At 42.4% G+C, this 25,421-nt stretch overlaps 1 protein-coding gene across 2 annotated transcripts in view; it reads left to right on the top strand.

Annotated features, from left to right (window-relative positions):
- Window positions 1–24,701, top strand: part of fhdc1 (FH2 domain containing 1) — a 44,642-nt gene extending 19,941 nt beyond the window's left edge. For both annotated transcript variants that reach the window (XM_082535476.1, XM_082535477.1), the window contains 9 exons: window positions 2,025–2,127; window positions 2,278–2,363; window positions 3,170–3,270; window positions 4,783–4,853; window positions 5,649–5,756; window positions 20,018–20,088; window positions 20,781–20,898; window positions 21,083–21,247; window positions 21,445–24,701. In XM_082535476.1, the coding sequence (XP_082391602.1) occupies window positions 2,025–2,127; window positions 2,278–2,363; window positions 3,170–3,270; window positions 4,783–4,853; window positions 5,649–5,756; window positions 20,018–20,088; window positions 20,781–20,898; window positions 21,083–21,247; window positions 21,445–23,592 (2,971 nt within the window). In that variant the 3' untranslated portion in view covers window positions 23,593–24,701. The remainder of the gene's footprint in view (window positions 1–2,024; window positions 2,128–2,277; window positions 2,364–3,169; window positions 3,271–4,782; window positions 4,854–5,648; window positions 5,757–20,017; window positions 20,089–20,780; window positions 20,899–21,082; window positions 21,248–21,444) is intronic.
- The last annotated feature ends 720 nt before the right edge of the window (window positions 24,702–25,421 follow it).

Here is a 25,421-nt window from a genome sequence, read left to right on the forward strand (position 1 = left end):
GCTTTGAATGGTCAGTAAGACATGAAAAGTACAAACCCATTTCTGAAATTTGTTGGGAAGTTATGTAAATAAGTGTAAAAACAAAACAAACCATTGCAATGACTGAACATGCAACATTTTAAGACATATCGTGCTTCCATTTGCTCACACACACACACACACACTGAAACTTTGAGCATCACTTTAGTGGCAGTGGTGACGTAGTTTTCGTAAAACCTTTCTTGCTCTGTGTTACAGCCAGTGTTTAATTTTGTCAAGTACAGAGCTACTTAAGTTAGAGGATTAAATGACCATCATTAGAAGAGCAGTGAGGTTTACCATAACCAAAGAGTTTACTGTGACCAACCAACAAAAAATCCCACGAACGGTTGTTTGACTTTAACTAAATTAGAGATTGTTTTTTATTTTCCCTCGTGGCTTTTCCAAGCACGCCTCTCATCAGCTCTTCATGCTGTTGCTAAGGACAGTTCAGATCAGATGCTATCATTATCATGGACACGTTCTTATTTTCAATCAATCAGTTTAACTTTCATAACTAAGGAAAGGGTCCAAATCTGTGCCAGGTAGTCTAATAAGCCTTCTTAGGCATCCATTGTTCTAAATTATTTGGTTCGGGAAGTTTCAAAGTGAGTTTGACCAGACTCAGGATTGAGTTGCATAACTTGTCTAGAATAGAGAGCAAAAAGTGTGTTAGGTATCTGTTTGCCTGAAGGTCTATTTGCATGGCTCTCCACAGGATTTTAATGACATTTGACTGCGAGCCATTGCACTGAGTCAAGACAGAGTAGGAGCAGTGACCTCATTACAGTCAGCGTTTACTTTTGTTTTTGTTGCTTTTTATTTTAAGGAGTATGCATTAATCTTCTGCTGCAATGCATTTGAGCCAATTATGTCATAAGCTGCACTTTACGCAGCACTTTACTATAAAACGTAATAAAGTATTCTGACTGTGATTGATTAGAAATTGTCTTTTTGTTGAAAATACCACCAAGTGGTTCCCCCCTTGTTTAAAAAAAATAAAGGGGGGGGGGGGTGTTCCAACTTCAGTATATTCACACTCAGTCATCAGCCTACCTGCACAGGTCTACACCACAGAACTGGAAATGAAATTCCCATCGTTGATCGGGAGGGAAAATGTGTACCCTTCCTGGTGTTGGAACAATGAACCAGCTGTTTTTCCTCTCATGGCTATTAAAGGGTTTGTGGGAATTTCCACAAACAGTCTAATATTATCTTTGTGAAAAACAAATAGATAAATAAATGTCTCATTTTTTTTATATTGCACTGAAAAGTTCTTTATAGGCTTCAACGAGGCTTTGAACTTTTGCCGGGTTCGTTACTTAAAAAAAAAAAAATCCTATCTTTGTCTCCCCGCCTGATTCGGGGTCTCCACAGCATCTCACCCCACCCCTAACATCCTCCCCTATCACACCAGCATCCATCAGTCTCCTCTGTGTTCTTCGTCTGTTCTTCCTACCTGGCAGCTCCATCTTCAACACTCTTTGTCCAGTATATCCCCTTTCCATCGTCTGCACATGTCCAAACCATGTCGGCCTCGTCGCTCAAACTTGTCGTCAAACCGCTCAACCTGAATAATCACGTGGAGCAAATAATTCCTTTTTCCGCGTTCTCATCCTAACATTGCAAGAAATTCAGAAAATAAAACCTGGTAATTTAACCTAATAAAATAAATTACCATATCACGAGTTAAATAAACATGTAAACCTTTTGAAGGCTGGCGTTTGTTAAAGTGTTTGAATCACATCTAAGTGTCAGCTTACCTAATATTGTCTTTTTAGTCATTTTAAAGCCTCAAACATGAAAGTAGACCAGTTGTGCCCTAAAGGGTTTGTGAAAACAGATTTCTCTTTTATTTATATTGCTAATAAGAAAGCCAGGCAGAGACGCCTAATGCTCTCTGCAAAAGCTGTGTTTTGTGCCTTTGTAAACAGAGGAGGGCAGGCATTAAAGGAAGCACCTGTGCAATTTATCTCTGAACTTTACAGAAACAAACTGTCTTTCAGGTCCAACCGCTCCATTGTCGAAGACATACGAAAAGGAGAAGGAAAGATTTATGGAGCGGAGCTGCTCAAAGACCTGCTGAAGCTCCTGCCCGACGCAGAGGAGGTCCGTGTTTGTGTACTTGCCTGTGATTTTTAGCCAAGCATGAATAGCATTAAGCTTTTGAATCACAGAGCACAGCTAATGATAAAAGGCAGTTTACGTGGATTGAAAGCGCCCTGCTGAGCTTCCTGTTCCTCTTTATTTTCTCTGCAGATTAAGAAGCTGCAGGCATTCAAAGGAGATCCAGACAAGCTGACACTGGTCGATTCCTTTATGTACCTCTTGATCCAGGTGCCACGGTGAGTTGGTTTCAGTGGGCATGTATATAATCCAGTTTCCATTAAAAAGGAATGTCAAGTCAGCAGTTTGACAGTCAGTGGAAGATAAAGACTCAAAACTGAGTGCAGAGTTTCATGATTTTGTGCCGACTCTCCAAAGAGTTTACGGCTGCTCTCTGACTTGTATTTAATCTATCAAGTGTTCATTTTCAATAATATTAATACGACTGGGGAATGTGCACATTTGTCAGCTTTGTAAAAAAGGATATAATGCTTGATTTCATTTTATCTCCTTCCTTTGGATGATAAAACAGCCCATCCACACGTATAAAGGGTCTTATTACATAATATTTTCAGTTCATTCAACTGAAAGCATGTTTCCATCTTTTCTGAACGGGGACTGAGTAACTTCCTTTGAATTTCCTTTTTGTCCAGCAGCACTGTGTGATAGCGCATTAAAATGGTATTAGTGTCATTCAGAGGATGCAGTCCCTGCAGGGATTATTATGGAGAACTAATGCAGACTGATTGGGCTGAAATGGAGCATTTGTCCAGTGAAATTAGTCAGAAGTCGTTTTTGGTTCGTGCTATAATTGAAATGATGATTAGAAAATATTATGAGGATGTTAAGGTGCTAAAAGTCGTCAAGTTTTACTGCCACTCAGCAGCAAGATGGAGTGTTAAGGTACTCTCCAGGGGGAAGCAGGAGGCATTTCTCTCAGCCTGCTGCATTATAATAACAATTTGTCTTTTCTTAAGGATCTCAGTGTTGAGCAAGAGAGTCGAATCTTTTCTCAGATTTAAACTCTGAACTCCGTCTCTGACAGGTTCGAGGTTCGGATTGAGGCCATGGTCCTCCAGGAAGAGTTCCTCCCTTGTTGTGCTGCGATGGGCCATGAGATTGATGTCGTCCGTGTTGTGACTAAACGTAATAATAACACACTTGCTCTAACACATTTGCACACACACAGAAAGCAGGACGATCTCATTTTGACGTGAGGACACTCATGACCAAAAAAAAAGCAGTTTCATTGAAATGTAACTTAAGAGTCGAGCAGCTCTATACATATTAGTTACTCACAGTGTTGGATTATTATAAAAAATGAATAAATAAAAAATAACTTTATATAGTCACCACAGTGTGACCTGTTAGGCCATGGACTACCATTTGAAAGACCTGAGTTTGGCTAGTTTGGTCATTTCGCTTGTTTTTTATTTATTTTTGTAAGCCAGCTGTACTCTGTTAAATGTATTGCTAGCTTGGGTAGCATCGTGCTATAATCTATCATTTACTGTAATGTTAAAAGGCATGCTAACCTTCACTAGCAGCATCCTTCCATACAGTTAGAGGTGAGTTCCAACCTCACATGTGAACACGATGAAGAAATGCCGCTGTGCTTTCTCATACCTTTCAGTCAAAGTTAAACAAGCTGTGGCTGCGTTTATACACGCAATGTTTTATTGTGAATAACATATGAGGTTTTTTGTAATTTGCAATTCATCAGTGTCCCAACTTTTCTGGAGGAATTTTGTTCATGTTTAAAAAAACAAAAAAAACACCCTCTCTACAGATGTCATAAAGAGGGAGAAGTTCTTGTACCATGAACATGTTTATTTCAGCTTTGAACGTGGATATTTTAACATACCGTAGGACTCTTTGGGGATGTTTCCAGCCTCAAGTGGCCACTTGAGGAACTGCAGTTTTGACACTTAAAATTTCAGTGGTGGAGGTTGCTGCAAGTCTCGCACTGACCACATTATGTAGTATTTATCATGTTTTTTTTACTTATTATCACTGAGACAAAGCTCAGCTGATGGAAACAGTATTTGTTTTGTATGGGTTATATAACAACGTGCTGGATCTTGTGACCTGATGGTAGCACTTAATAGGAGATCACTGTGATCCAAACGGTTATTACAGTTTATCTCATGAATGTGCACACTAATATTATATCTTTTCTTTTTTTTTCTTCTGGAGCTAAAGCTGACATATACTGTTGAATTTGTGATTTACTGTAAAATCACCATATTGATAAACTGATCTGGAAACCTTTTTAATTATATTTTCAGCCATTGGTTGAACCAGGTTGCCATTTTAGCTGAGTCACACTGTCTTGCGTCTTTGTGCTGTATTGGATTTTTTCTTAAGACCCTCCTCTACAGTACTGTGACCTTTTCACTGCATTGCAGGGCAATCACTTAAACACTGTGTGGAATAATTACCTGGAACTTTTATGACAAAATTTAATTAAAACTTTTCAATGTGCTAACATTTACCCTTTTACTTTAAAGTGGTAATTTTAGGTTTATGACTGAATCACACAAGGACACATTACTGCTGATAGATTTCCTGTATGGTAGTGATAAATGAAAACGAGATGGTTTGTCATACATCTTCTCTGGAGTCTCTAATTGAGTTTATATTGATATCTCCTTAAAGAGCTGATGAGCTGTGAGGAGCTTCATGCTATCCTGCATCTGGTGCTGCAGGCAGGAAACATTATGAACGCGGTAAGAGCTTCTCAGGTTACGTTCGCATACGCGAACACATCTCTGCTGCCTCTGAACACGCAAGATGTTTCGATTCAGTCCTGATTTATTTTTTATTTTTTGTATTTTTCCAGATAAATAAATAATAAAACCTTTTGTCAGTATTTGTTGGAAACCAAAACAAAATCACTGCTCAGAGAAGAAAGCTGTACTGTGGTCTCTCGCTATAACGCGGTTCACCTTTCGCAGTCTCGCTGTTTCGCAGAATTTTTTTGGTGCAATTTTGCATGCTTTTTTTTCTTTCTCACAGCGCATTGTGTTCTGCATCCTGATTGGCTGTAGACCATTGTCAGGCAATCTCGTGCCATGCCTCCTGTACAGTACAGAATGCGTTCAGCTTGTCAAATTTACATAAATCTTCGATCACTAGCAGTGTGACTCTGAAGTGCTGCACTGTATGTTTGTACGTTTTCTCCCCAACAAACAATTCATTCTATACTGGACCTGTTTTTCTACGAAGGTTTGAACTTGTTTAAACAAGAGAGAAAAGTGTTAATGTTCATGTTTGTCTGAGAAAAGTGTCTAAAGTGTGTAGTGAGGGGTTTTACAGCCTTAAAATATCTATAATAATTAAAAAAAATAAAGTTGGCTACTTCGCAGATTTTACCTATCGCGGGTTATTTTTGGAACGTCACACCTGCGTTAAACGAGGGACCACTGTATCACTCGGGCAGAGTCTTATTGTTTCACGTTATTTCCAGCTGTGATTCTATGATATTGTTCATTTCTCTGTGTAAAATATCCTTCTGTTCTCAGGGTGGCTATGCAGGGAACGCTGTGGGATTCAAGCTGTCATCCCTCCTTTCACTGGCTGACACCAAAGCCAACAAGCCGGGGATGAACCTGCTGCATTTTGTGGCCATGGTCAGTGACGCTGTAGTAGAGTACACACAAAACACCTGTAGACACTGCAGATGTTTGTAATGTGGATTCAGTCCTGGTTTCAGAACCACTTGAGCATGGAATTACATTACCGCTTACACTCACTGGCCACTTTAGTAGGTACAGCTGTTCGACCGTTCGCACAGGTCAGCAAATGACGTGGCAGCAATTCATTGCATTTAGGCATATAGACACGGTCACGTGTTGAGTGCGGGTTCACAGAGAAGGGTGTGCAAAAAGAGGAGATGACCAGCAGCAGGGTGAAAATGCCTTGTGGATGCTAGAGGCCAGAGAAGAACGGCCAGACTGCTTTAAGATGATAGAAAGGCAGATAACCAAGATGTGCAGGAGAGCATCTCTGAACACACAGCACATTGAACATTGGAGCTGATGGGCTACACCAGCAGAAGAGCATCACTGGGCACCACTCCTGTCAGCTAAAACGACATGAAGGCATGTATCTGTCCTGTGCTTCTGGCTGTTGGTGTAATGTTGTGAGGGATATTTTCCTGGCACACTTCGGGCTCCATAATGCTAACTGAGCAACAGTTAAACACCACAGCTTACCTGAGTATTGATGCTGACCTTATCCTACTTTTATGAGCACAGTGTACCATCTTCTGCTTCCGGCATGTCACAAAGCTCAAATCATCTCCAACTGGTGGCCAATTACCAGGTTTCAGGTGTTGAATTAATTGTTTGTTTGCACTGAGGCTGAGATAAACGAGGAGTTATCTCATAAAGAGGAACAAACAGTACTCCAAGAACAGACAAAGCCCAGCAGAAACCTTGAGGAGGAGCTCCATTTGCCCCCACCCGGGAAGAGCCTCAGAAAGGAGAGACATCTAAGGCAAGAAGAGGGGTCCCTATTTGCCTCCAACTCTCTCAACAACACCAACGACCAGGACAAGGGACCTCGACCTTCTCCAGTCCCCCAAACCCCTGACAGGCCATCACCCTCCTCCCCCTCCCTTTCTCCCTCCTCCCCACACCTGAAATTCACTGAGGAGATGATGGAGCGGGTCAATGCTGGGCTCAGATCTACCCCCCGTCCCAATCCCTTTTTGTCCCCCATAAACCCCCCACCAGAGCGGCTAAAGGTTCGCCATCGAGCCCCACCCTCAACAGAGCAATCGAAGTCACATTGCCCAGCCTCGCCCCCCTTAGTTCCTCCTTACCACCTTCATGCTTTGTCTCCGCAGTCTGATGTGTGATGTGTGAAGGGTCCGGGCTGTGAGGATTATGGCAGTGGTGACTTTTCCCAGGAGAAGCTGGGACCCTGTTTACTAGAAGGTTTTAAAATTTCTGTACTTTTAGGTGACAGGAGACATGTGGCCTGGTCAAAACACAGAGAGCTGCACTCTAAAAGATCTTTAAACATAGTAAACATACCTTGTGTGCCACAGACTGCTCCCAAACACGAGGGGACAAGTAATACCTCTAAAACACTTAAGTTGGCTTTATTAAACGTTAGATCTTTAGCTGGGAAAACATTTTTAATTAATGATTTAATCACTGAGCACAGCCTTGATTTTATGTTTTTAACTGAAACTTGGTTGGACCAAAGTAACAGTGGAGCTGTTCTCATCGAGACGACCCCTCCTAACTACAGTTTTATCAGTGAGGCCAGGGCGAGCAGGAGAGGAGGAGGGGTTGCTGTCTTATTTAATGAATCATTTCAATGTAAGCAGCTATCTCCTGGAAGTTTTCAGTCTTTTGAATATGTGGCTTTACAGCTGAAGGCCCCATCCAAAGTTGTGTTTCTTAATGTTTACAGGCCTCCCAAATACTGCACAGACTTTTTTAATGACCTCAGTGAACTGCTGTCTGTGATCTGTGTTGATTTTGACTAGGGCTGAACGATTATGGAAAATAATCTAATTGCGATTATTTTTTTTGCCCCAATATTGCGATTGCGATGCGATATGCGATTATTTTTTAAGGTCTTTGTCTTCTGTATTATTAAACAAAGACAAGCAATACATCATATAGTATGGCCAATACTATATTACATTAATTTTAAACTGTTCTTTCCTGGAAGACAGACCTCTGTTATGATGACATGAGGTGATGCATGAATTGATGACTGACATTTTTATTTAACTTCTTCAATCACAACAGTATATTTGAACATACACAATAGTTTATTTTTAGCTTACAAACATCTGAGCATAAAGTGCTGACAAGGAACCCTGGTGTAAACATTAAAATGAAAGTCAGTACAATGTGCAGATTGCAGAAATATACATAAACAAAATCAGTGGCTTTACCACACTCAGTTTTTCGACATCTGTGAACTACTAGACAGTCATTCAATTAAAAAATAATATTAAATAAATAAAACTAATAAATAAAAAATACACACATCTTACTGATCTCTGCAGTCAGTAACATTACACATAAAGTGCAAACATAATAGCAATTGTATAAACACACACACAAACACGCCTTTAAAGTTTAAAGGTGTGAAATTGGACGGTCTAGCCTTCTGAATCAGAAGGCTAGTTCTGATTAGCGTCACCGCTGTCTCGGTGGAGTTTAATAAACTCGGCCGTCTGCTTCTTGCTATCTAAAATATAACCAGACACTGGCGTAAATTCTCGACTGGATCATACTTCTGTTTAATAAGTTTTCTGTTTGACGTTTAGTCAGCTGTGTGAAAACCAAGGAGGAACCCACCCGGGGGATTAATAAAGTTTTATTTTATCTAATCTAATAACTTTAATCTCAGCCAAACCGATTTACTCACGAACAAACAAAACACTGAAAAAAGCCCAACAATAACATTTTTAGGTTGTCTAAGTGACTTATATATTACGTTTAACCCGAGCAGCGAAACTCCGCGGTGATCTGAAAATGATGTGCCGGGAGTTGTACCGTTCTCGGCCGCATCAGTAACCCTCGAGCTCCCGGCTAGCTGTCGAGCTGGTGGGTAGCAGACGCCTCTGAAAACGTCGAAGCACTTTTGCAAATATGGGATATCTTGATAAACCGAGCAGATATTTGATGTTTACACAACTACTTTCTCGCCTGAAAATATGTTAAAAGTTTATTTTGTGACCCAGAAAGATTAGTATGAGTAATTTTAAAACTTAGTAGCGGCCGCCATTGTTGGAAACTGGAGTTTGGCTGGGCCGCACTATGAATTCTGGGATATGGTAGTAATTTGGACAGCCTTCGGCGCGTCGCTGTGACGTAATCGGTCTACAAATGCGGCCTCAGGAGGATGCAGCCCATGAATTTGGACATGTCCAGAGTATAATCGCAGCCTTTGCGGTTAGAAAATTGCACTTGATCATGTCGCGATATTATCGCAAATGCGATATATCGTTCAGCCCTAATTTTGACTGTGTAATTATTGCTGGGGATTTTAACATCCATGTGGACAACCCTCAGGACAAAGGGACTAAAGACCTGAGTAACACTCTGGGCAACTTTGGGCTGACTCAGCATGTAACAGAGGCCACACATAATAGAGGACACACTCTTGACCTACTGATCTCCAAGGGCCTGAGCATTTCAAAGGTTACTGTGTCTGATGTGGGCCTGTCTGATCATTACTGTGTTTTCTTTGAAAGTAAAATCTCAGCCCACACAAATATATCAACAACAGTGATCACAAAACGGTGTATAACTGAAGACAGTAGTGAGATCTTTAACCAGGTCTTCCCATTAACACCTGACCTGTCCAGAGGGTCAGTCAATGAGCTCGTCAATAGCTTCAATGCTAACATGTTAAATGTAATGGACACTATTGCTCCCATTAAGGTGAAGGTTATCTCTGGAAGGAAAAAGTCTCCATGGAGAAACTCCACACTGGTGAAAAATGAAAAAAGAGAGTGTAGGAAAGATGAGCGCAGATGGAGAAAAACAAACCTCCAGGTTCATTGTGACATTTATAAAGAGAAACTTCACAATTATAATTTACAACTGAGGAATGCAAGGAGGTCCTACTTCTCTGACATCATCACTAAAAACAGTCGTAATGCTCGGGTCTTATTTTCTACAGTTGACAGGCTAACAAACCCTCCTGTGTCAGTGGCAGCTGAACTTCATTCGACCATGGCCTGCAATGACTTTGCCAAATTCTTCACAGAAAAAATCCAAAAAATTAGACAAGCAATTGGTACATCAACAGCAGATCCAGGATATGTACTGTGTCCACCAAAAAACTGTTTAAACACCATGAAACAGTTTCAACCTATTAACAGCAAAGACCTGGAGGACATCTTAGGTAAACTGAACTCCTCCTCCTGCTGTTTAGATGTCCTGCCAACAAGTTTTTTCAAAAAGGTCTCAAAGACTTTAGAGTCAGACCTGTTACAGATCGTCAACTTTTCTTTATTATCAGGTGTGTTTCCAGAATCACTAAAAACTGCTGTAACCAAACCTATACTGAAAAAGGACAATCTTGACAAGACACAAATGAACAACTACAGGCCGATCTCAAATCTCCCATTTTTAAGTAAGATCATTGAAAAAGCAGTTTCTCAACAGCTCAGTTACTTCTTAAAACAGAATAACTACTATGATGCCTTCCAGTCAGGTTTTAGACAGAACCACAGCACTGAAACCGCTCTGACCAAAGTGTTTAATGACATATGTCTGAATACAGACAGTGGAAAAATGTCAGTCTTAGTTTTACTGGATCTCAGTGCAGCATTTGATACAGTTGACCACAACATATTACTCAAACGACTGGAGAACTGGGCAGGTCTTTCAGGAACTGTACTAAACTGGTTCAAAACATACTTAGAAAACAGGAAATACTTTGTATCAATAGGTAACTTCACATCTGAGCAGACAAGTATCACATGTGGAGTTCCCCAAGGTTCCATCTTGGGACCCCTTCTGTTTAACATCTACATGCTCCCACTGGCACAGATTATAAAGAACAACAAAATAAACTATCACAGCTATGCAGATGATACACAAATATATATCACTGTAGCTCTCTTCACGACAACACAGACACAGGTCGGTTCTTTGAAACGGGCGTTTATTACTTGGGCCTTCTCTCCTCAGCTTCACCATCACCAGTACGCCGATACGCCATTACGCCATTACGCCATTACGCCGTGAGAACTGGTCACGAGCGAACAGTACAAACAATTAGCAACTTTACAGTACACATATTAAGTCCAAACACAAAATAAAAAACATTTCTCAAATGACAAATACCTCGTTGGCTGCTTGTCCTGAAAAGAGGTCCTTAAGTCCTTGTATTGCCCTTTCTTTTAGTAAACTTTTAGCTTAAATCGCTTCATGAGAGACATCTGCTCCCTCGCAGTCCATGAAAAGTCTCGTGTGCTCTCGTTAAGGGTATTCTCACGAGACACTAGCTCTCACCTTACACATGTACATTTCAAATAAAGACATTTCAACGCAAACTATATATATTCATGAAATTATGTAACTTAACATTTTAACAGCATTTACACTCCCACCAAAATCACTCATTGACTTAAAATGAGAGATTTTCCTCAATGAAAATTATAAGGAAGTGATGTGTGAGTGTACATTTAAGTGTAGGTCATTTAGCTTTACGTGTGTTTTAGGTGGCCTCAAGTAATGTAACTACTTTGTGAACAGGCCTCTCAAGGAAAACTGATTTAGTGATTGGTTTTCCCTTATCAAAAGTAGTGTCACTGAGCAGAAGCTTTAGCTTTCGCACCTTGCCATCTGCGCTGGGCAGGGCTTCCACAACCCTTGCAAGCTTCCACTGGTTTCTTGGTGCACTGTCATCCTTTAATATTATAATGTCATCTGGTTGCAAGTTTCGTGACAGCTTCTGCCATTTCTGTCGTTGTTGGAGGTTTAGCAGGTATTCTCGTTTCCATCGTTGCCAAAATTCATTGGCCAAAAACTGTACTCTTCTCCACCTTTTGTGCAGATAGAGATCTTCTTTGCAGAATTGTCCAGGGGGTGGCAGAATTACAGATGATTTCATGGTTAGAATGTGGTTGGGAGTGAGGGGTTCCGGACCAGTAGGATCGTGAAGATGCTCGACACTTAGTGGCCTGCTGTTGATTATGGTCATTGTTTCATACAGAAACGTTCTTAAAGTTGTGGTGTCAAGTCTGCTGGCGGACTTGTCGAGCATAGCTATCAGGATGCTTCGGATTGTTCGAATCTGGCGTTCCCAAACTCCTCCCATATGACTAGCTGATGGGACATTCAGCACAAATTCACAACCAAGCGCCCTTGTACGGTCTTGATCCATTCCTTCAAGCAATTCAGAAAGCTCCTTTCTAGCACCAACAAAGTTTGTGCCTCTATCACATCTTAGCTGGCGCACGGGTCCTCGAATAGCTATGAATGATCGAAGTGCATTCATGAATGCGTCTGTTGTCAAATCGTCAAGGGTTTCTATGTGAACTGCTCTAGAACATAGGCAGGTGAATAACAATCCGTATCGTTTCAACTCTCTCCTTCCTTCCTTCACAATAAAGGGGCCAAAACAATCAAGCCCACAATAAGTAAAGGGGGGAGATGTCTCAATTCTCTCTCCTGGTAGATTTGCCATTTGTTGAACCTCAGTTGTTCTTCTGTATCGTCTACATTTTACACACTTGTAAATGTGTGAGGAGACCACACTTCCACATCCTAGGACCCATATTCCGCTTGCGCGCAACTCGTTCATGGTCATGCCCCTTCCTTGATGGTGTATAAGCTCATGATGATGTTTGACCAGCAGAGCTGACACATGAGATTTTTTCGGAAGAATCGCAGGATGCTTTACATCATGGTGTAAGGCTGACTGAGACAGCCGTCCTCCCACCCTAAGAACATTGGTTTCGTCCAGGAAAGCATTCAGCTGGCGTAGCCTGTTGTGCCTGCTCAAAGTGTGTTCCTTCTTGCCTCTTATTTTCTTTATGTCTTCAGCGAAAGCGTCTTCTTGTACGAGTTTGATGATGAAGATCTCTGCTTCTCTTCGTTCTTCAAGATTAGTCGACTCATTAGTTCTCGACTGAAATCCCTTAAACTCTCTGACAAATCTCTTGAGCCTGGCAATGGCTCTCACCACTCTGGACCAGTCAGAAAATTTAGTTAAACGGTTTACCATTGGATTCTGTTCTCTTGCTTTAACTGCATGAACATGTGCTCTCCGAAGTTCAGGATCAGTAGCCTCAACTTCTCCCACCATTCCCACTTCATGTGGGAGATTTTGCTGCCAAAGGAAGTTGGGTCCTTTCAGCCAGCTAGATTCTTTCATTTGAACTGCAGTCAATCCTCTTGAGGCTCCATCAGCTGGGTTGTTTTCAGAGTTGACATGTCGCCATTGTTCAGGTTTTGTGCTAGATCTTATTCGCTGGATGCGGTTGGCCACGAATGTTTGGAACCTTTTAGCATCATTGTTCACATAGCCAAGGACCACCTTTGAGTCAGTCCAGTAATACTCTTGCACATTTTCAATCTCCAGCTCGCCTCTAATGATATCACCAATGCGGACTGAGGTCACAGCTGAAGATAACTCAAGCCTTGGGATGGTTGTTAGTTTGGTAGGGGCTACTCTTGCTTTCCCCAAGACAAGTGAACAACTTATCTGTCCTGTTTCACTCACCGCTCTAAGGTATGAGCATGCACCATACCCTTTGAAGCTTGCATCAGAAAAGTTGTGAAGCTCATATAGTGAGACTTCACCAAAGTTTGATGGAAGGTAGCTTCTTGGAATCTTTAGAACTGCCAAATGAGGCAGATCTTTGAGCCATGACTCCCATTGTGGCTGGATGTGCTCGGGGAGAGGTTCGTCCCAGCTTACCTTGTCTCTACACAGTGTTTGAAGAATCTGTTTGCCGATAAGTAGGAATGGAGCCACGAAACCTAGTGGATCATAGACTGAGGCAACAGTTGAGAGAACGCCTCTCCTTGTCAGTGGGTTTTCTTTTACCACCACCCTGAACTGAAATTCATCCGCCTCAACACACCACTGAACTCCAAGTGCTCGCTCGATATGAAGTTCTCCTAGAGCCATGTTTAGATCTTTGGTCTGAACATATTCTTGTGGTGGAATTGTTGCAATCACACTCTCATCGTTGGATACAAACTTATGTAGCCGTAGATTTCCTGTTTTGCACAGAGCTCTTGATTCCTTTACCAGGCGTATAGCTTCAGCAGTCGACCTTACACTTGTCAGGCCATCATCTACATAGAAGCTTCTTTGGATGAACTTAATGGCTTCTTTGCTGAACTTGCCTTGGCCTTGTGAAGCTAGGTATTTCAGTCCAAAGTTGGAGCAACCGGGGGATGAAGCTGCCCCAAAGAGGTGTACCTTCATCCTGTACACTGAGGGTTCAGAATCCAAATCACCTCCATCCCACCAGAGGAACCTGAGATAATCTTGATGTTCCCTTGCAACGTGGAACTGGTGAAACATTTTTTCGATGTCGCACATTATGGCTATAGGACCCTTTCTAAATCGACACAACACACCAACTAATGTGTTAGTCAGGTCTGGACCTGTCAAGAGATGGTCATTTAGAGAGGTTTCTTGGTAGCGTGCCGAACAATCGAAAACCACACGGATCTTCCCGGGCTTGTGGGGATGGTAGACACCATGGTGCGGTATGTACCATGCTGGCTGGTTGTCTAATTCAGACTGTGGCACCTTCTCAGCATCTCTTCTACTTATGATTTCATTCATGAAATTGACATAGTCCGTGTAATATTGTTCATTTCTCCTCAGTCGACGCTCTAATGAGCTGAGCCTGTGAACTGCACACTGTTTATTGTCTGGAAGATTAGGTTTGTCTGTCTTGAAAGGAAGCGGAAGTTCATAGTGGCCATCTTCCTTCTGTCTTATTCCAGCTTTCACTTTAGACAGAAAGAGGAGGTCCTCCTGAGAAACTGGATTATCATCTGTTGAGTGATCTGTGAAATCTGATTCAAAAGTCTTAATTATGTCAAGTGGGTTGATCTCTTTGACTTGAGTCCTGCACGCAAAGTGCACTTCCTTCTTTAGCTGAACTGATGGATGCACAGTTGGTGTCACTTGTCGTACTATGATTCTATGACTGAATCCTATTGGATCGCTGTTGTCGCTTGCTGAATGTGAGCAACCAACAATGCTCCAGCCCAGATCAGTCCGCTGCGCATATGGATGATTTTCGTCACCAGACAGGATCTCTCTTGGGAGGAGGGCTCGTTGACAGTTGTAGCCTATAAGAAGGCCTACTTCGCAATCCAACTGTGGTGGAATCTTTTCTGACAGTTGCTCTAGATGTGGCCATTTTAGAGCTGTTTCAGAGGTAGGAATGTGCAGCCTGTTTACTGGAATAAATTCTCTTGTGAAAACAGGTGGTAGTGGAATCCTTTTCTCTGAGTTGTATCCTCTCACTTGTAGACCTGTCATTTTCTGACATGGAATAACTGTCGACTTGGCAGACATTGTGGACAGTCGCAGACTGACATTCTCTCTGTTTGTGTTCAGGCCTTGAGCTACTTCATCTAGTATGAAGGTGGTATCACTCTGTGTGTCTAAGAGTGCATAAACTAGCAGTTCTTGATCTGGCTGCTTAATAGATGACACCCAGACTGGCAAGATAGAAGATGTTCGTGTGCTTAGACCCTCTTGAATAACTCTGTTGGAAGTGGCTGTTGCGGTCCTTTCTGTGGTGTCTGCCTTGTCCTTTGAAATTTCACTTGCATTTAGGTGGATTGGCCTTTGACGTTCCTTGAACTTATCGTCATGCAAACATGTTGGGTGTCTCTTTTGGCATTTCTCACACGTGCTTTTGTTATCACATTTTCTTGAGTGATGACCGGTCTTCAAACATCCAAAGCAAAGCTTCTCTGTGTGTACAAACTTAACACGATCCTGAACTGTCTTTTCTGTGAAACTTCGGCATTTGTCTAGGATGTGTCCTGTCCTTTTGCAGAAAACACATGATGTAATACTGCTCTGTGTTGTAGTTGTGGTCAGAGTCTTTGCTTGAACTATTTGGCTTCGTAGATGCCTTGGTTTCTCGCTTTCAACACTCTTAAGTGCTTGTATTGAGGAAATTGGATCGCAAGCAAGATCTGCTTCCTTTGATAGGAAGTCAACAAACACCTTGAATGGTGGGTACTCAGCTTTCACTTGTCTGACTTCCATCACTTTGCGATTCCAGCTGGAAACCAACCAATCTGGCAATTTCAGCAGAATCCTCTGACTCTCAACGCAGTCATTCAAGACCTCCAGCATCTTGACATGAGACATGGCAGCCTCACAGCTCTTGAGAAAGTCTGCAAATTCTCTTAGGTTCTAAGGATGCTTGCGAGCTATCTTTGGCCATGCATGCAGCTTGTCTCTGAGTGACTTCCCAATTAGGAATGGGTCTCCGAAACGTTTCTCTAAAAGCTTCCAGGCTGAGTCATATGCTGCTTCTGTGCCCAATAGAAGAAATCCTTCCACGGCCTTCTTTGCTGTGCCACCTAAGTACTTTCTTAGGTAATACAGTTTTTCATTCTTTGGGATGTTCTTCCTTTCTATTAATGTTTCAAAGGACAGTTGCCAGTCTTTGAACTTCAAGGGATCTCCTGTAAACACCCCAGGCTCTGGTGTTGGGAGCCGGTTTGCACTCATAGCTTCTACTAGTGCATTGACCAGATCTAAGCTATTCTGCTCTTGAGGCCTCAACACTGAGGCTGGAGGAGACTGAGGTAGCTGTTGTGGACAAGGAGCTTGACTTGTGACTGTTAGGGATTGAGGAATAAATGGGGGACTTGATGCATTGAGAGAATGGGTTGTGACTGGAAGTACTGTGGAGTCAGCGACTCTAAGCTCTGGCAGTACTTCACTACCATACGACAAATCAGTTGCTTCTATGTTTTCTTCAGCTTCATCATAGACCCTCACTCGAGCTCTAGCAGCATTTAGCTTCTTTACTTCTTCTAGGCGTGCAAGTTTTCTACGTTTATCTTGGATTGCTTGCTGTCTGGCTAGGTTCTCAGCCTCTAACATTTGAAGTTCTGTTTCTTCCCTTTCTTGCTCCTCCAACACTGCCAAGACTTCCTGAGTTGCAGCAGCTTCAGCTACAGCCTCTATTCTTTTGACAGAGTGGCTGCTAGAGTGGGTAGAACTACATCCTTGACGAGACAGTGGTCTAGAAACAGAACCTGTTGAGCCTAGAACAGATCCAGCATCAGGCCAAGACTCTTCATCTTTATCTGCTTCATGACCTTTAAGCTGTCTCTCTGCTCTTTGAATAATAAATTCTGAGAATGACATGCATGTATCAACCCTGCGCCGCAGGTCTGGTTCAGGGGTTTGCGCTTGACGCAGCTCCTCATAAACCACCTTTACATCAGAACAGGTGCTTTTGATGTTCTCAATAAGCTCAGTTAACTCATCCTTAGAAGCATCACCACTTAATAACTCTTTGCCTATTCGTGCATGACACCTCCACTTCTCATAGATGATTTTGTATTTGCGTTGAATGTGCTTCAGTCTCTCATCTTGGTATGCTCTTCCCCTTTCTGTTAGGGTACGCGCCCTCTCACTTCTTCGAAGCCCCTCTAGTTCTGCTGCAGATTCAGTGACAGTAGCTTCAGCTTGAGCGGATTGTTCAGCATCTTTATGGCAGGTCTCTCTGCTTATGTTAGACATGTTGAGATTATAGCAGTGTGATTGTGCAGCTATTAAACTTCAACTAGATTTCTTCTGGACTATGTGTAAGTGAAAGTTGCAATAAACTTAATTTGAATTAAGGTTCATAAATGTATGTATGAGTCTTCCAACACACTGTTGACTTCAATACTGAACTTAAGTTTCAAACAGACAAGAACAACAAAAATCACCTTATCACAAATATACAATAACAGTGTAAATGTACTTAGAAATACCTTAAATCCTTATCATTTACATTACTAAAGGTTTTCAAGTTTTCACATCAGTATAGTACCCCTTTAAAATTCACATAAGGTGCCCTTTAAACTCAGCAGATTTTGTATAACTCAAAATTACTCATAACCTGTGAGCTTGTTAAATATTTACTTGTTTGTTCTATGAACCTTGTGATGTACAACAACTATAAATGCAAACACATTGGATTAATCTCTACATTAAGCAAGCAAGAATAACAGATGAGTCCCTTAGTTGCAATTTTCACATTTAACCACTTCTCACACCACCTTAACTTCACTTTGTGGTAGAGCTTCTCCTGATCTTAAACGTGAAAATTAGCGCTTTAACTCAGTCTAACCACCGTTGCTTGTTAATGCTGTGCCGATATGCGTTATGCACTCTGCTTATCTGACGTGATGCACCGGATCCGCGTCGTTTCGTCATCCGCGGCGATCCTGTCCTCTCCTACCCGTGTTGAGCAGGCGAGTTCTCACTGTAGCTCTCTTCACGACAACACAGACACAGGTCGGTTCTTTGAAACGGGCGTTTATTACTTGGGCCTTCTCTCCTCAGCTTCACCATCACCAGTACGCCGATACGCCATTACGCCGTGAGAACTGGTCACGAGCGAACAGTACAAACAATTAGCAACTTTACAGTACACATATTAAGTCCAAACACAAAATAAAAAACATTTCTCAAATGACAAATACCTCGTTGGCTGCTTGTCCTGAAAAGAGGTCCTTAAGTCCTTGTATTGCCCTTTCTTTTAGTAAACTTTTAGCTTAAATCGCTTCATGAGAGACATCTGCTCCCTCGCAGTCCATGAAAAGTCTCGTGTGCTCTCGTTAAGGGTATTCTCACGAGACACTAGCTCTCACCTTACACATGTACATTTCAAATAAAGACATTTCAACGCAAACTATATATATTCATGAAATTATGTAACTTAACATTTTAACAGCATTTACAATCACAATGTCACCAGGAGACCGAGGCCCTGTGCAGGCTCTTGGTAAATGCATTGAGGAAATCAATGACTGGTTGTGCCACAATTTTCTCCAGCTAAACAAAAACAAAACTGAGGTAATAGTCTTTGGCGCCAAAGAAAACCGATTACAGGTCACCAGAGAACTTCAATCTATACATCTAAAAACCACAAACCAGGCGAGAAATTTGGGTGTAGTGATGGATGCAGACCTAAACTTAGAAAAACACATTAAGACAATAACAAAGTCAGCTTACTATCACCTCAAGAATATATCAAGGATAAAAGATCTGATGTCTCAACAGGACCTGGAAAAACTAGTCCATGAATTCATCTTTAGTAGGCTTGATTACTGTAACAGCATCTTTACAGGTCTACCTAAAAAATCAGTCAGACAACTACAGCTCATTCAGAACTCTGCTGCTCGAGTCCTCACTAAGACCAAAAAAGTGGACCACATCAGTCCAGCTCTGAGGTCCTTACACTGGCTGCCTGTCCGTCAGAGGATAGACTTTAAAGTTCTGATGCTGGCCTATAAAGCTCTGAATGGTTTAGGACCAAAATACATCAATGACCTCCTGACCCAGTATGAACCATCCAGATCCCTCAGGTCATCTGGATCCGGTCTTTTATCAGTTCCCAGAGTCAGAACCAGACACGGAGAAGCTGCATTCAGCTTTTATGCTCCTTATATCTGGAACAAACTCCCAGAAAGCCTCAGATCAGCTGAAACACTCAGTTTATTTAAATCCAGGTTGAAGACGCACCTGTTCTCAGCTGCATTTGAATAAAGCACCAAATCCACACTTTTAAGCTTAAATTTCAAAACTTACATTTAACTACTGATTTTATCTGTTTTGATTTTATATACTGTTTTGTTTGTTTGTTAATTAGTTAGTTAGTTTATTTGCTTGTTTTAATCAATTTTAAATCATGCTTTTTATTTGTTCTTGTTTCTAATGTCTCTGTAAAGCACTTTGAATCACCTTGTTGTTGAATTGTGCTATACAAATAAACTTGCCTTGCCTGTGTCAAACCTCTACTCTGTGCATTTATCTTAAAAATGATGAATGGTTATATTAACAGGTTTATGGTTGTATTAACAAGACGATAGCAGAACTGAAAAAAGCTGGATTAACCTCACAATAAGCAAAGATGCATTTACTGTACAAACACTGTAGGAAAGTCTGTCATAAAGAAATTCAAATCAGTGTTTTACAGCAGTGATGAGAAAACTGTTTGACCACTGAAGCTGCAGGAGAGCAGGTGGACAGCAGATGGTGACAGGAAACGGCACAGAGCCAAGAACGGCTCGCCAAGCAGTTACATCACCATACAGATATTGGTCCTTCATCACAACAACTTCGCCACTTTATCTTGTACAAAATCAGACATTTAGATGTTGACTGTGCGATGTCTCTCTCCATGCAGGAGGCGAAGAAAAAGGACGAGAAGTTGCTCAAGTTTCCTGAGAAGCTTCAAGATGTCCAGAGTGCAGCCAGGTAATCGAAGGGAATCAAATCCTTGCCAGTGAGAAATGTAGGAGTCCATTATCAGTTTTGCAGTCATGCAGAGGTGATAATGGACTCGTATAAAAGCTGTTTATTCTCCAAGTGCATGCAGTCTGAAGCAGGGTGAGTTAAGGACTGTGAGAGCATAAGTGTCAGTTTGTATCAGTCAGTTGCACAGCAGACATCAGTTTTCTGTAAAGCCTCTGTAAAATGAAATGATTTCCAAATTAACCACCATCACATTTATTAAACAGCCAAATTTTCTGATGGGAAACATAATGAGGCGCTGAAGACGACGATTGCCGTAGTATTTTATTGATACGGCCAAGCACAGCCTCATTAACCAGGCTGACATCTAATTTAGGTGTAGAACAGGAGTTATATTCACAGCACAGTCTCAGGCTCTGTCAGCTTCACAAGGTCATCTCTGTGTGCTGTCAGTGCAGATACTGCACCGCAGAGAATTACTCCTCCCTCCTGCCCTCAGGATAGAGACCCTGAAAGCATTTCTCCCTGCGGTCTACATTTTCAACAGTTTGGAAGTGCATTCATCAAATTAATGTCACATGTTTGTTTGTTTTTTTAAGTAATATAAGGAAGACTGCTTACACTCCTGTCCGTCAGTTTTTATGTAATAACAAGTACAAGTGTGTTTTAAATATCTTTCTCCTGTGTTCATGTAGAATTTCAGTGGAAAACATTGAGGAGGAGTTTTCCTCCTTGTATGTCCGAATCAAATCCCTGGAAGAGAAAGTTCAAGGAGACCAGGAGCTGCTGCAGCAGCTGGAGCCCTTCCTGCAGGTGAAGCAGCAGCAGTTAGTTATGTAATACATTGTGTACACAGACACATGTACAGAAAGTTGGATCCAGCCCGCTCTACATTTGTGAAGCTGCTGACTTAAGTGCTATAGATAATGACTTGTGTAAAAGTGGATGATGCGTTATGAATAAAAAGTGTGCATGTGTGCTCGGTCTCTTGTCTTAGAGTGCAGCACTGACACTTCAGGACTTAAAGAGACGCAGGCTGGATCTGCGTAAAGAGGGAAGTACTCTCATCGATTTCTTTTGTGAAGACAAGGACACGTTCAAGCTGGACGAGGGCTTCCGGATCTTTCAGGACTTCTGCATCAAATTCAAGAAAGCTGTTAAGGTCTGCTTGAGTGAAGCAATAATTCTGGGTTATTATAATCTCATATGATGTTGTCATTTCTTGCTTGTCTTCTATATGCGTGGTAATTGTTCATGGTGATCCACTGTTAAAAAAACTCAATAAGTGAGTTGGATGTCACCATCATTCATGTTCCTGATTCTCAGAATTCTCCTTCCTTACATTTCTGTTTCCATCAGGACAACACGGACCGGGAGTTGAAGGAAGCAGCCAGACAGCGTCGTCTCAAAGAACTGGAGGAAAAGCGTTTTGCGTGGTCGAGCGGGGATCAGACCGGCGGATTTGGTCGCAGCAGCAGCGAGAACGACGTGGAAATGCTCACCAAGGAGGGCCTCCTGGAGTTTTTCCAGAGGTCTCAGAGTCCACACTGCCCGCTGGAACGTTCTGCCAGCGCACGCCGACACCGACACACCATGACCTCCATAGCAGATCGTGAACTCCAGGGATACTTGGAGCTGTTCGGAAGCACAGGGAACACCTCTGACTTTTCAAAATTTAACAGCCTACCTCGGTTAGGCCGTCCTATCCAGCGGAGGATGGCCCCCTGGATGTTAGGCCAGGACAATAACCGGGAACTGGGCCGTGAAAGAAAAGCAACGTCTCCGCATTCAGAAACTGAGCCGATCGTCTCACACGCCAAGTTTTCTTCCTCTGAGCTAAACGATAACGGGGACAACAACAACAACAACAATTACTCATCTGTGTCAGAGAGCAGCGCTCTGCCTCGGCCCTTTTGTGTCTTTCAGAAGCCTGCCCATATTCCCAACCCAGCAATTACTGGCCACATGAGTGTTAGTGTGGAGAAGCATACTTTAGTCCGAGGTCCTCAGGCTTTTGACCTAATCAGTCCAAACAATAACAGCAATCACATGCACTTTGTCAACCGGGGGGACGTTGTGGTGACGGATCTGGAAATAGGGAGACAGTCACCACCCAAGGATCTGGACAACCTTTCACATGATACATTTTTGGAAAGGGGGGGAAATCTAAAGGTAGTATGGGAAGATACAATAGTTCCTCCAACTCAGGCTGGGGTCTCTCCTCAGAGAGAGAAAGACGAAGAGGACTACAGCACAGTTTCATCCACAACCTGTGATACCCCTCTTCCACTAGATACCTCTGTATCCAACAAGAAGCCAATGTTTTATATAATGGACTGCACAGAAACGGACATCTCTGTCACCTTGGATTGCTCTGAGGTGGAATCCTCGTCTACAAAAGAAGGACTTCATTTCCAAACAGCTGACTGCATCAAAGATCAGGAGAGTCGGCAAGACCCGCAATCCACATCTCCCAACGACCAGTCTGCTTCAACTAATGAGCTCTCAGCCCCCAAATCTGTGGATGCAGCATCTATGGCTCCATCTACTACCACAGAAGAGTGGGACACGGAGAGCTGCGACACCGCTGAAGGAAAACAGACTGCGGGGAAAGATGCACAACGAAGCAGCCGAAAGCCAGCGCCTACAAAGAGCAAAGGCAGCAAAGCAACCAAAACCAGTGCAGGCCATGGTGTGCGAACGCTGGCCAACAACGATAACCAGGGTATGCGGAAAGTCATCCCTATTACCAAGCTGACCAGGACAGGTAGCAGCAGGCGAGCAGAGAAACCTGCAGTTCACGATAGCGGGGAGACACGGCGGCCTCCCCGTGACCAGAGCACTCCGGCAAGAGGAAGGAGCGAGAAGACAACGAGACCTCCTCGGCACTCCAGTTTGCCTCCTGATGAGTCAAAAGCCCAGAAGGGAGGTGCTCTCACGGGCAGCGTTTCTAGATGGGCACGTGATTCAATGCCTAGGAAAGCTTCAATCCACAAGCCAAGCGCCAAACCCGTGAGGAACATTCCCAAGCCGGCGCCTGAGGAGAAGATGTGCCGCTCTACTATGAGAGCCCTCGCTCAAGCTCAGGCTCAAGCTCAAGCTCAGACATCTCCTGAGAACAGCAGTTCACACACACACAGTGCAAAAAACACTTCTGGAGTCCCCAGCTTCGCCCGCAATACTGTGGCCTCGTCTTCCAGGACCAGGAAAGAGCTGGGCCCTCCGTCGGTCCCTTCCACCCCGTCTCGCAGCCCCTCCCTCCTGGGTCGACAAAAGCCGACCCGGGCATCACACGCAGGTCACACCAGTGACGAGCGGCCACAGGCAACAAGCCTGCGGCGGGTGCAAAGCGTGAAGGCAACAAGCTACAGCACCTACCGTAGCGAGACCCCGCCTCCCCCTGTAGCACGTGAGAACGTTCGTAAATCTAGCAGCTTCTCTGAAAAGTCTGTGCAGCCCAGAGACTTGATGATATCCAGCAGAAGCAGGAAGCCGAGCTGGAAGTAAAAAACAAAACAAAACAAAAAAAAACCTGACTGCAGGATAACAGGAAGCAGGAAGAGAGGACTTTTTTTTTTTTTGTTTGCTTGTTTTTTGTTTTTTTTTACCTGCTTTGGCGTGAACTCACGTTTGCTCTGCTCATCTAGAGTTATCCATGCATATCAAACAAAAGCATGTTAAGCTTTCTCACTGTGTAAAAATCCCTCTGTAGCTGGCTCTGTATCAGGTTTACGAATCACAAAGAGCAAGATGCAATGAAGTGCACACGTTCCTCATTTCCTCTTCTTGTTTTTTGTTTTTGTTTCTAAGGGTCGGAAGAAATCTAAACTGACAAATGGCGAATTGGTGCTTTTACACTGCAGCCTCTTTGCCTGCTTAGCTGTCTGCGTTCAGTATGTTTTGGTGTCTGTGACGCTGTTGACGTCAGACACGACTACATAAAGCTGCTAATTAGCTCTGACAGATTTGAGACCGACTTTCAGCGTCTGTTTCATTCAGGGTTACGAGATTTGTTGTACCTCACCTCGCTGCTGTCACGGTGTCTTTTTCACTTTGCTGCTTCTTCGCGTAGACTAACAACGCTCCGTTTGCTTTGTGATTCTTTTTGCTTGATACCTCAGAACAATCGCAGTGGCCTTGCACCAGCAGAAAAAGTAGACTTGTTCATTTGGTTCTGCATGATGATGACGATGTAGACAAAATCAGATCAGTTTTACAAAAAAATAACTGCAATGTCACTTTTTAAGAAATTCCTGGTATACTGTATTAATGTTACAACAATATATAAAAGTCACACATATTATGCCAGTGTGTATACCAACCGTGGTACTTCTCGTACTGTATCAGTAGTTTGTAAATGTGTTAGGACTCCTCCATAATATTTTGGAGTAGACATGCACGTGGGAAATGTTTCCTGTTTCAGCTAATACATGAAAAAAACGCTAACGCTGTGAAAGAAAACCACCGAGCGCAACAGAAACACAAAGACACTGATGCCATCATCAGTCATGTTTTTAGAGTCTGACCTAATTTTTCTACTGTGAACATTGTCGTCTCATATTTTCTCTAGGCTTGTTCAATTACAACAGTAAGCCCGTGGTTGTAATTCAGCCTGGATCTAGGCTCATTTAAATTTATCCCCAGTGATAAATTTATTATTAAAAAAGAAAGATTCGCTGTACTGAAGGTTTTTCCTTAAATTCTTGGAAACAATTTCAAGCATTTAAAAACACTCAGAATAAGATGTTCAGAGAGTTTCTCAGGCTGCGACTGCATTTTCTCTTCGTTCAGTCAAAAATGACTCTAGGACAAAAGTATGGTTCACGAATGACGAACTCAAAAATAGATTAGATACTTTGTTGCACCAGTGTGAACAAAAACAGCTGGCAGAGGTTATACATTTTCTTCTACATCACACAAATTGAACATAAACATGCTAAGATGATATAATGTTATAGTATATGCACTATATGGACAAAACTACCAGCTACAGATTACACTGACAGGAGCTGCTTGGACATGGAAACACAAACTGAGATTTCTGAGGTGTGCGCTAATACTTTTGTTTATTTCTGTAGTGCAACCAAACCAAATGTTTCTCCAAATGAAGTATTAGCTGTTTGTAAATTCAGATGGTTTGATGAGCTTTTAAGGATTCAGTAAAAATCTTCAGTACAGCAGCAGGAGCTGACAAACGACGGTCTTTGCTTTTCAGATATTGGAAGTTCTTCATATTTCAGAAAATAAAAAGTAATGTAAACATCATGTAAGTGCAGCACCGCCGTCCACTTTGCACCACTTGCCTTTTAGAATACATTGTGCCATTGCCTTGATGG

This window comes from Aulonocara stuartgranti (assembly GCF_965226115.1).
Source record: "Aulonocara stuartgranti genome assembly, chromosome: 6".
Taxonomy (NCBI): Eukaryota; Metazoa; Chordata; class Actinopteri; order Cichliformes; family Cichlidae; genus Aulonocara; species Aulonocara stuartgranti.